General features: G+C 36.1%; 1 protein-coding gene across 2 annotated transcripts; it reads left to right on the forward strand.

Moving 5' to 3' along the window:
- The first annotated feature begins 1,755 nt into the window (after positions 1-1,755).
- Positions 1,756-8,018, forward strand: LOC107812947 (uncharacterized). 2 transcript variants are annotated; one of them, XM_075226008.1, is made up of 8 exons: positions 1,756-2,681; positions 2,891-3,014; positions 4,194-4,323; positions 5,448-5,484; positions 5,618-5,855; positions 6,032-6,141; positions 6,381-6,479; positions 7,393-8,018. In XM_075226008.1, the coding sequence occupies exons 1-6, from the start codon at positions 2,460-2,462 to the stop codon at positions 6,127-6,129; spliced, it is 849 nt and encodes a 282-aa protein (XP_075082109.1). In that variant the 5' UTR covers positions 1,756-2,459; the 3' UTR covers positions 6,130-6,141; positions 6,381-6,479; positions 7,393-8,018. The 2 variants fall into 2 exon arrangements, with proteins under 2 accessions (XP_075082109.1, XP_075082108.1); XM_075226007.1 differs by having other exon boundaries at positions 7,551-8,018.
- The last annotated feature ends 4,496 nt before the right edge of the window (positions 8,019-12,514 follow it).

Raw genomic sequence — 12,514 nt, forward strand, 5'->3', positions numbered from 1 at the left:
TTTCTTTGTTTTTTTGTTGTTATTGTTGTTGTTTTATTTGCTCTCACTTGGGTTATTGCAGAGGCGGAGTTAATATTTGAAACTTATGAGTTCAAGATTTCAATTCTTTTAAATTATTGGGTTCTAAATTACTAATTTATGTATATTTAATGAATTTCCTAAATTAAATATAAGGTTTGAATCAAAGTTATTGAGTCAAGCTGAACCCCGGCGGGTTATTCATTTGCACTCATGGAACACTGATATCCATGAGGTTTACGTTGGAGTATCTAGAGCTTATTGAGAAAGTAGCCTTAAAAATAAGCTTTTTATGGGAAATATAGAAGTTTATATAAGCTTTTGGACAATTTGATATAAACATATCCGAGAAGCACCTAGTAATCAGGGGCGGATTTAGGGGGCAAAGGTGTTCACCCGAACACCCTTCGCCGAAAAATTATACTGTATATATAAGGCAAATTCTGTTTTTTATTTCTATATATTAAGTTTTGAACACCCTTGACACAATTTGAAAGTGTAGTTTAGTGGTCAAGGAAGTCCAAAATCTACATATATGTTTAATAAGCTAATTGTCAAGAACATGAAAATCAAGACAAATTTAAGAACCTTCCTTAAAGAATATTTGTACGATATACATACAAATGTTTATGTGTGTGTGATTGAAACCAAGTTCTAAAGTTGTCATAAATTCTCATAAATATTACTCCATCAAACAATTGCTTATCTAAATTATGCAATCTTTTTACTGTTCGGTTTGATCCTAATTTATTTCGATTGACATGGTAAATTGAGTTTGAAAGATTCAAGTAATAAAGTGCCATAGTTGGCATAGTAGTATATAAAAGGGGTACAAGTGGGGAAGTCTTGAAACAAAAATCACAATTATTTGGATTAATAAAGAAAGTATGAATGATGCTAAGGATATGATGGGATTGATGAGAGTTTTATATTCTTAGGTCCCGTTTGTTCATGAGTTTTGCCAAAATAAATTTGGGATTTATTTTCAAAACTCATGTTTGGCCATAAATTTTGCCTACATTTTGATAAAATCCCAAATCCCAAAATCACCCCAATTGCTGATTTTAGGCCAAAATCCCAAAACTTGGAAATTATATACATGTTTTTTCAAAATAAAGTTGGAAAATATGTTTTGAAAACACATGTCCAAACACATTTTCATCTTCAAACCAAACTTCACCTAAATCAAATTTTTCAAAACAAATTTGAAATCTTTGACCAAACGCTAACTTAATCAAAGGTTGTAGTTTCGAACTTTACGAATAGAGAAACTCTTATTAAGGAACGCTTCTTCTTTTTAATAAGCTTTGTGTGATGTAAATTGAAATTAATCGAACTAGTTAAATTCGAATATAAAAAGGCAATTAAAAAAGGAAAAAAAGAAATATGACAAATAGGGAAAGCTAGAATATGATAAAGGAACCATCAAAGGATGCCTTTGTGGTGCAGTAGATGTGACTGTTCCTCTTTTAATCAGAGTCTCGAGTTCGAGCCTTAGGTATGTAAAAATACTTGTTAGGGAGCACTTTCGCCCGAACGGGGCCCTACGCGGCACGAATCCGGATATAGTCGGGTTTTAATGCGAATACCGAATATGGAACAAGAAAAAGGGAAAAGAATATGATGGAGGAAGAGAGAGTAGGGAGTGTAGGACCATAGAAGAAGGTGCCCCAGCTGCCCAAAGCTGACCTGCCACTACTTCCCATTGCTAAAAATAAAGAGAGTATAAAGCCGTTAAGGAGAGAAATCCATTTGTTTTTCACAGTGCAATTAAAAACGATGATGATTGAGTCACTTGCTCCTTCTCCTTCTATTTCTACTGTTATGTTATGCTCTGTTTTTCTCTCTCTCCATCATTTCTCACCAATTCCAATCACAATTCTTCAAAATCAAATCCAATTTCCTTTCTTTTACTGTTCCACTTCTTAGGATCCGCCATGAATGCTTATTAGCCTCAGTTATTATTATTTTTTTCTCACTTTTTTAACTTGTCGTGCTCTTCTTTGTATGATGATGACCCAGCTTCTTCACCTTTTTACCCCACCCACCCCCTCTTCTTCTCCTTCTTACTCTGTTCTCTTGTACAGCTGATCCACCCTCCCCCATTTAAAAACCCCACCTTGACCCTCCTTCTACCTTTTGACCTACTAATCTCTCTCTTTTTTAGTTCTAGGGTTTCCTTTTTCTTCTTGATCCTTTGTTTTCTCTTCCTCTCCTCCTCTTTAGCTCTCGCTTCAAACCACCCTTGTCTTGTTTTTGTATATTCCTGTAGATTTTCACTATCTTTTCTGCCAATTTTTAGGGGGTTATTTTCTGTTTATAATGAGGTGGGGTTTTTACTTGATCAATTTTTGTATAACGTGAATAGCTTCTTGTTTCTGGTCTAAAAGTAATATTTCCTTAGTTCTTCTTTCTTCGTTTTTCCAATAAAATTTGGGTTTATGGCTTATCAACAACAGCAGGGAGCAGTTGGGGGTTCAGGTTCGGCTCCATTTTATAATTCTCCATTTGGGGACACCACTTTTACTAAGGTCTTTGTTGGAGGCCTTGCTTGGGAAACTCAGAGTGAAACCCTCAGGCGATACTTTGAGCAGTTTGGTGATATCCTTGAGGCTGTTGTCATCACTGATAAAAATACTGCCCGATCCAAAGGCTATGGCTTTGTCAGTCTCCTTTTGTTTGCTTTACTTTTCTCCTTTAATGTTTTATATTTGTTTACTGAATTTGAAAAAGATTACAATTTTTTTTACTATCTTTTGCTTTCTCTTTCTTTTTACGGATAAAAAAATGGTCCATTTTGCTAAATCATTTTAATTGCCTGCTATAACTGAATGACATAGTTTCTGCAATGGTATTTCTATGGAGGGTTTAGGTGACTTTCCGGGACCCAGAGTCCGCGAGGAGAGCGTGTGCTGATCCTGCTCCAATTATCGATGGGAGGCGAGCAAATTGTAATTTGGCTTCGTTAGGGCGACCTCGGCCTACTGTGCCATTTGGTATTGTAGCTTATTTTGGTTGAATGCTCTGCTCTATTCTATAATATCATAGTTGTTCCATCGAGTTTCTTTTGCACATCTAGGCACTCTGATGACCTCACTAATAATGTCAAGTGTTGCTGGATGACTTGTTCTTCCATCGCTTTCAATTGTATTTAGCTTGTGGATTGTTTTTCTATTTGTTTATATTTCTTCTTGTTAAAATTGCATGCACTCCCAGCTTATATAAGAAAATGTATGATCCATCTTAAGCTATCATATGGTGGAGATATTGTTTGAGATGAAGAAATGGAAAATTGAGGGATAAATTGTCACACAAGTAAAAAGAATTTGAGAAAGATAAGCCTTAGGATTGATACTCAGTGGTGTAATAAAGATAGTAGGAGGAGTGATAAGAAGCTAGTACTGGAAAATGGAGATGAAGTTTTGTATTTTGATAATCTTTTCATTGAACTGAAATGATCGGGTTGACTAGACGATTGAGCATGATGAAGTGCATGTGATTAGTAACCGTGCTTCAGAACACTCTTTAGTCTTTTCTCCTGTACTAACAAGAAATTATCCCTTATGACAAAGCGATGCAATGAACTTAGGCCCATTGAACAACTCCCTTGTTTGCTGAAATGAAATGCCTGCTTTTTGTAACATAACAGGTGCAATACGTTTAGAAAAATTCTTTAATTCTTTGCAAATTCCCTATACCTATCTACCTCCTCGGTGATGACGAGATTTGCTCTTCGAATCCTCCAAAATTGATTGATAAAAAAGATACACCACTAGCAAGCTTAGTCAATTACTTATCTGGCCTTTTGCATAATCGACGTGGACAGCTGTTTCCTTGGCTTCTCTCTAACACATTGATAATCTTCGAAATTAGGGGAGCTGCAAAGTTCCCTCAATGGCTTTTTATATGAGTAATTGTGAAGCTGCCTGAAACTTTTTACAAAAACATCAATAAGGATCATCTCTTTTAAAAGGATCCTGTGAAAGGTGATTTTCATGGCAGGTTATGTGTTTGACAGAGATCTAATACCACAACCTGATCAGCTTCAAATAAATGATAGATAACCATTATTATCTTTTATGTCACATCCGACCCTGAAAAAGGGAAGAAACCAAAAAGAAAAAAACGCTCATTCTTTCAAGTGCATTAGCTTATTTCCACATTATTGGGTACAGGACGTCCGAGGTCATCAACTCCATTTCCATCAGGTTTACCAGCTGCTCGGGGTGCTTATGTTGGAAGCTTTGGCTACCAGCAACCGGTTTCTTATGGCTACCAGCAAGGCTTGATGTATTCTCCCTATGGGTAAGCTGTGTGTCGAAGGCATGCCTACAGGTCTCCACAATTCACATATAAATTTGGAAGAAAATGACTAATTAGACTATGCAAGATTCATTTGCACTATACCCTTCTACTGGAATGTAGACCTTTCCTGAATCATTTGAATTTTAAATGTCATAATCACATAATTTCTTTCATGCTGTAGTCGGATTACAGATTCCATTCTAATGGTCATGGCTATGATTCATAAGTTAGTCAGAATTTTGGCTGCAGCCAACTTGTGACAATTTTCTCAAATCTTAATCTGGTGAACTGTGTGATATATAATAATTAGTGTGCCTGAGAATAATAAGATAGTTATTAATTAAATTATTACATATAAATATTTTGGAGTATAGAATCTTAAATTATATTAGCTCGTTATTCTTGCTTGTAAACTACAAGCTAGTGCATCGTTTACCTTCATATTGCATGTTTTCAGATGCACATTAGCCTGCCCGTGGCCATTAAAAATTGTGTTCAAATGTGACTGCTTTTGCTGTTAAATGATCGCATATTTCTGGGCCTCCAATTGCACAAAAATTAGGAGCCTATTATATTTATAAATGTTTCAGTATTGACATGTTATTTTTATTTTATTTTAAGTTACCCAAAAGAATTATTACCATTTGGAAGTAAACTTATGGAAATGTATTAGCTAGGATGCCTGAATTATCCCATTTTATAGTAGAATCATAGGGGGGAAAACATCAAGATAATTGGCTGTAGGAGAAAAGAAATTCAGTAAATTAACTTATGTGCATACTGTTTTTGTGTAAGGCAACAATATCATAAATCATTAGCACAAAGAGAGATTGCGTTCTTTTTTGAATTTCACGAGTTTCTTACGCGCATGCAGAACAAATGGTTTCACTCGTTTTACTGAGAAAGAGCACTAGATTTCACCTTTTTTTCTTAGAAAGAACCTCTTACTTATTCATAATTAAAAATTAGTTCATTCACTTGATGGACCTTAGACCTTTATCTTGATTAGTCATTTGTTAGTACATTTCATCACATGGAGTTTGGACTCATTTATATTTGTGAATTACATTTAAAATCGCAGCTCTTAGAAAGCATAGTTAGCTCTATATTATTTATTAATGCAGGTATGCAACATATGGTGCGGATTATGTTTACCCTCAGGTTAGTAGCACTGCATAAATGGAGACATTACAGTTTATCCCTTTCTTTCTTCTGCAGTAAAAAGGTTCAAGTGCAATTTTGTCTTGACAGTGTGAGACTCAATTTTGATGCGTACTGTAATTTTATCCGATAGGGTGTTTACAATCCTTATGGAGGTCAACAGTACCTTCCTATATATGGTGTACCTGGAAGTGTTAACACAACAATGTATCCTTACGGCCAGCTAAGTCAGGCTGTTCCTGGAAGTCACAGTTATACAACATTGCAGGGTTATGCAGTGCCAGGTCATCAGATTCTTCAGTTTGGTGGGCCCAGTGTCAATGCAATGACAGCTTCATCCATTCCAACTATTCAAGCACCATACCCAACAGGCACATCTCTTTTGTTTGTATCTTATATATATGCATGCATTGTAGCCTTGCATATCTTTGACGTTAATCTGTATTCCAGATGTATCAACATCTAGGAAACATGCTTTAACCTCATCTATTTCTGTAGCTTGACCTAAAGTTGGCAGTATCATAAAGCAACCATTTTTTGTTTTTAGGTGTCGGAGCGCCTGTTACTCCACAGCCACAGTTTATACTACCTACTCATTCTCCTCAATTTATGCAAGGTAGCGGTTCTGACCAAAATGCAGGGTGATATTTTATCAAGGTAAAAGGTGATTCAGACCCAACAGAGTGTTAATATATTTAGTTACCTTATTAGTATAGGGATTGATTATCTACCATATTATGCATAGCTTAAGATTCCTGTAAGGAGCACCTCTTGTACAATGTTAATCAAATTAATGAGAAGTCTTTTTATATTTTCACACACTGTATGTATTTGCTTCTTGCAAGTTGCAACCAAAATTTTCCTGCTGATGTTTGTGTTCTACTTTTGACCTTTAGGTAATCCTAGATTGCAGCAGGACTAAAAGAAGCAGTACTGCTACTTGAGAGGCGGGCTTTCAATCTAACCTTGCAAATTGTTCACTTTGCATTCTAGAGGTACTGGATTTTGCTTTTGGCTTAACTTTGTTGTTTCCTTTAAATTCTCTCTCTCTCTCTCTCTCTCTCACACACACACACACACACAGAGAGAGAGAGAGAGAGAGAGCTGCCTCTCCCTCTTTGTCATCTATTATGGGTTTGTTTTTTGGTGTTTGGGGGTGGGGGTGGGGTGAGGTCAGTTGCATTTATGAGGAAACGATGAGGATCAAAACAGAAAGCAGGCCAATTAGAATGACACAGAGGAGGTAGTGTGTTTCCCACAGCTTGAAGTAGTTCGGGCTTGGGGTTTCTCCTCTATGCAAGAGACCGTATATTAAAATCATTATATGGTTTCACCTATCCCTAAAAAAGAAAGATAGCATATTATAGGGCTTCTTTCTTTTTTGGGGAAACTTCTGTCGTATTAAAAAAAATACTAGATTTGGGCTGAAATGTACCTATTGTGTGTACAAGAACTCCCAAGGATGTTGGTTTTCAATTTTCAGTAAATGCTTGATGATGATGTTTTTCCAAAAATTATTTGCAACCTCCTCTGCCTGGCAGGTATAATTACACATCAGTTGGAGCTGACATATTTTTATTACCTCATTTTCATCGTTGTCTTCCTCCTCTTGCTACGCGTATTATATTGTGTTCTTGAAGTGGTTGATAGTAGGAAAAATGTCATTGCTTTTAACTCTCTTTGTTACGTTTGAAGATGTAAAGTCTATCATGATAGTTCAATATACTTCTTTTTTTTTTTCTTCGTTTGGTGCAGTTTAAATTTGCATCAAATATTTGGTTATGTTTATAGGTCCGTTCTTTGGCAGGCAGTCATGTTTCAGTGCCATTTGCATGCTATCAGTATGAATTGAAACTGCTGAGGGAAACTAACAAACTCTGAAAATTAATCTACTAATTCTATATGCAGCCAAAAGAAAAAGAAAATAAAAGAAAGCTGTGTATGTAAATACTGGAAGTTGTTTGATCTGCAGTAAGTTTATGTTTCTCCTAGGTAACTCATGTCCAAAACTGTTTGCTTGTTCAACTCAACTGTCTTTAGTCTTAATGCTATTTGCCTTGATGCAGGTTATAAAAAAGTCAAAGTCAATACTCACCATGAGAGCTCAATGTCTGAGTCGCTCCTGATGATTGAGTGAGGAAACATGGAAGTTGCGGATTGCACTTCCTTCAACATCATCATCTTATTGTACTTGCATTCTGCCGGTGTTGGGATAACTGGCAGAGAGTCATTCGACGTCATGCATTTGAGGGATGCTGGAATAGGTTTCTGGCTCCCTCCCTGTAGCAATAAATAAACACTGTAAAAATTCACATCAGAATCAACATATGATTCTTTCATAGTCAAAACTCCCCAGCATGTTTGGGTGTGTAGATAGTCTTGAGTGTTGGTGCATCATACGCACTGTGTTTAAAAGTATTCTCAAAGTCTTGTGCATAAAACAATCTTTAGTCTTTTAATTGACATTCATTCTGTAATTTGGATTATTTATTGAGAGCTCAGCTCTGAAGTAAGTAGCTTCAGGATCTCAAGAACACGGGAAATATGTTATTGCACTGTTTATTCTGTTTTGTGTGTGTGTGTGTTATCACCATTGATGGTGACATGACCCGCCGACCGCGCTAACGCATCCCATAATTTGGAGCATTTTGGGTGCAAAGCAAGTTTGGCTAAAGAAGGCGACGGGGCACAGCAGACTTTGCAACTGAAGTTTATATTATATGGATCAAAATCATAAGAGAAAAGTTGTCCTCTTGCTGTTTTTGCCTGGGATTCAAACAGAAGTAACTGAATTTCGTTGAAGTTTTGGTCCTAATGATTCAATATGTGCAAGTACTTTTGTTCAACAACAACAACAACAACCCAGTGTAATCCCACAAGTGGGGTCTGGGGAGGGTAATATGTACGCAGATCTTACCTCTACCCCGAGGGGTAGAGAGGCTGTTTCCAGGAGACTCTCGGCTCAAGAAGGCAACAAGAGACACTATATTAGTACTATCAATAGACTCATAATAAAATAACATAAAATATCATAAAATCCATAACATAACATAAATACCATAAAATAACAAAATAACAGCAATATAAGAGATATAGGAAATACGAGAAAGATGTAAGATATATTAATAAACAGCAGATAAAGCCCATCATCAGTAGCTGATCAATAGCACCCTAAGACTAATTCCTATCTGGCTAGTCTCACTCTAGTGCGCTGTAGGAAAAAAAAAATGAACTAGCACGGGCCCAACATTACGATGATTAAATTTTTAGTTGGCTATTACACTACCGCTGTACATCAGTGACATCAAATTGAGTTCATATCAAAATGCTTGAAACAAAAAACTTTGGACAGCAGATGCCACTCTGCAAATAAAACTTGGTACTCCCAACGATTCATGCGAGAACTCATCTAGCACCTAACAACCTTCACACTTATGTAATGGAAGTTACCAAAAAAATGATTTTTTTTACATGTGAAGAAATACACCATAAGAAAAAAACATCTATGTACATCATTGTCCTTAATAGGATACTTTTTCTACAATGTGTAAATACATTGTCTAGTAGAATCCTTTTCAGAAGTAAATAAAATGTTTGTATCTTCGAACACTTTTTCTATTATGCATTTTTTATGGTACTAATATATCGGCTCCCGTTGCTTTTTTTTGAGCCGAGGGTCTCCTGGAAACATCCTCTCTACCCTTCAGGGTAGAGGTAAGGTCTGCGTACATATTACTCTCCCCAGACCCCACTTGTGAGATTATACTGGGTCGTTGTTGTTGTTGTACCTGAGTTGGAGCTATAGCCTCCAACTTGGTAGCCAACCTCAACTATTCCAAAAATGACACCACTGGAAGGTGTTTTAAAGTACCTTCAAAGCCAAGTTAAACACCAACAACAACAACAACCTAGTATAATCCTACTTAGTGGGGTCTGGGGAGGGTAGTGTGTACGCAAACCAGGGTAGTCTGTCGAAGTCGATATACTAAAATCTGTAGTATCTTTGTTGCAGACATTCTTTTCCAAATACTGATAACTTTATTAGAGTAGTATTTACAATTTAGTAGTAGAATATATCTCGATAATTGTGAGTTATATCTAATTTTCACTTTTAACACAATAGATAAACAGTAGCAATACTGTAATAGACCTATACGTGGAAGAAGTGAGTTAGGTTCTGAAAATTCTGAGCTTTGGCATATAAGAGCCTCAATCTGCTAAAAGTATCTACAGTTAGTTAATTTAATTAATATAAAGTATGTGTCCAGAAATACTTGCATTACATGCAACCATACAATATGAACACCATAGGCTCCATTTGAGTGCATATACATCCAGCTAATCAGAACATCAAAAGAATATTCAATTTACCTGCTGACAAAGAGGAGTAAGCATGGAGGACAGAACTTTGAGCAGTTTCACAACCCCAATGAAAAGATAACTTGCCCTTCGACTCACATTGCTATTCCAGTGATGTATACCTCTTTCATCAAGAAAGTTGCTCAAAACCAAGGGAATGCATTGTGTATTCTCCTGAAAATTTTCATATACCTTGTTACTATTTCCAAGTAGGCAAGTGCAACAAGCTTGTTGGTGTGGCAAGGGAACTTTGCCGACAAAAGCATTGGTATCAGTTCTCCCAAGAGACCACAACAACAACAACAACCCAGTATAATCCCACTTAGTCGGGTCTGGGGAGGGTAGTGTGTACGCAGACCTTACCCCTACCCTGAGGTAGAGAGGCTGTTTCCAAATAGACCCCCGGCATCCTTCCCTCCAAGAACTTCCCACCTTGCTCTTGAGGAGCGCGAACTCACAACCTCTTAGTTGGAAGTGGAGGTTGCTTACCATCAGAGCAACCCCTCTTGTCTAGTTCTCCCAAGAGACCATTTCCTATATAAAAACCCAGAGGATTAATTTATTAAACACGACAAACGAAATGAGATACTTGTTGGATCATCACAAACGCAAAGGAGAAGACTGATGAACAGAAAAACGATCAAGCTAGAAGGGAATAAAACTGATGAAAGAAAGAAAAAGAAAAGCAATATGAGAATAAAGGGAAGCGTAAAGAAATATAGAACAATGACGAAAGCAATTGATATTGATACAATTTTCTAGCTTACCTTGGTTAATAGAGTTTACCTTGTGAAAGAGCCAGCAAGAACTCGTAAAAAAAGACCCAAAAAGATGGACGAGACGATCTTTATTTCAACATAAATTACTCACACGAGAAAAAAAAGGAGAGGAGAAGAATCTCACAACTTCAGATCCACCTTCTTAAGACCGATGAAACGATATAAATGCTTATAAGAGTTTAGATGATTAATGTATAAGGTGGAAAAGTAAGAAATCTACTATTGAGTGCCTCTCATATTAGCGTCAATAGTTTTGCATCTCTAGAAACATAACGTAACTCACCCAGCCACTCACTACGTACAACTATGTTGTTTTATCTTTTCATGACCTTTTATTTGAATAGAAAGTCACTTAAATAGGAATTTAATTCCACATCATTAGTTGAAAAGCTAAAATGATATTGCTTTCTAAAAAGCTTGCCAATCTTTTTCAAAAGAATGCCATTAAACTTGTGACACAACTTCTATAACACACTTAGAGAAATCTAGCCAATCAAACTCCTTTTCTAGACTTATAGCGTGTTTGACCAAAAATTGAGGTGTTTGGCCAAGTTTTTGGAAAGAAAAAAAGTGTTTTTGAGGAGAAGTAGAAGCAGTTTTGGAGAAGCAGAAAAAAGTAGTTTCTCTCCAAAAGCACTTTTTTGAGAAGCACTTTTGAGAAAAATACACTTAGAATTAGTTTTTTAAAGCTTGGTCAAACACTAATTGATGCTCAGAAGTGATTTTCAAATTAATTAGCCAAACACAAACTGCTTCTCACCAAAAGTACTTTTGATAAAAACACTTCTCAAAATAAGCTGATTTTTGCAGCCTGGCCATATGAGCTATTAATTAGGAGGGACAATAATACCGTTGAACCTGTGAATTAGGATCGGCATCATATAAGTATGTGTTGCTTCTTTCTTTAAGAAGCAAATGACTGAAAAAGGAAAATCAGAGACATGTAAGCTACCTGATAACCATTTATTAGCTGCAACCACATATGGGACTTTCTCAGGCTAATCATTATTAATTTGAATAAATATCTTGGATTTGTTTGAATAAAAGAAACATCTTTAAACAGAAATTCATAATCCCAGAACTACATTAAATCCGTCCCCCATCCTCAAATGAAATGAGAGTAAAAAGAAAACGAATCAACCTAAGTATTTGGAAGAACAAAGAGATAATTGAATGATAATCCCGCCTCGGTCATCTACATCAGCAAAGCATTTGCAGAAAAGTCAGATAAACCAAAATTAAATCAAGAGTCCAGAAGCTGGAAAAAAAAAAATATCTTCAGGCTGAGGCGCGGATATCTCGCTCTTTTAAGGAGATTCAAGCCCACTGCAGCAAAGTCTTCACTGGTCCAGCAGTAATCCTCTTGACTTGTCTTCCCCAGGATACTGCCTCATCACGTCGTATGACTCGAACAAACTCTGGACAAATTGTTGAATCCAAAGCTCCACCAAGATGAACACCTTCCTTCAACAAAAGTAAAAACTCTCTTCTAACTTTAACCTCACTTCATTGAAACACTCTCAATTATTTTTCACACCACATTATGGAAGAAAGACTCATATTTATAGGTGTGGGAATTCTTCCTTGAATTAAATTAGAAGAAAGTGGGGTAATAAGTTATGAAATCATGGAAAATATGGAATAATTACTATGTAATTAATGGTAGAACATGAGAGAAGAGTTACAAAAGAGTTATAGCCATTTTCTACATCATGGAATAGTGACAGTTATGGGAGTTATGGTCATTTTCAACATTATGGAGTAGTGAAAGTTATGACATATTTTATTTTAATATTAAAATGCTAAAATACTAACATTTCCCCACTCATTTTAATATTAAAATATATAAGAGAGTTTATCAGTTGAATTGAAGGGAGACTATTATACATAAC

Source organism: Nicotiana tabacum, chromosome 12, assembly GCF_000715075.1.
Source record: "Nicotiana tabacum cultivar K326 chromosome 12, ASM71507v2, whole genome shotgun sequence".
NCBI lineage: Eukaryota > Viridiplantae > Streptophyta > Magnoliopsida > Solanales > Solanaceae > Nicotiana > Nicotiana tabacum.

What these genes read in the sequence shown, in the direction of transcription:
- LOC107812947 (XM_075226008.1), top strand. Translation starts at nt 2,460, where the DNA reads ATGGCTTATCAACAACAGCAGGGAGCAGTTGGGGGTTCAGGTTCGGCT. An exon ending in TTGATGTATTCTCCCTATGG is followed by an intron (nt 4,324 to 5,447) that starts GTAAGCTGTGTG and finishes TTATTAATGCAG; the next exon opens with GTATGCAACATATGGTGCGG. An exon ending in CGGATTATGTTTACCCTCAG is followed by an intron (nt 5,485 to 5,617) that starts GTTAGTAGCACT and finishes TTTATCCGATAG; the next exon opens with GGTGTTTACAATCCTTATGG.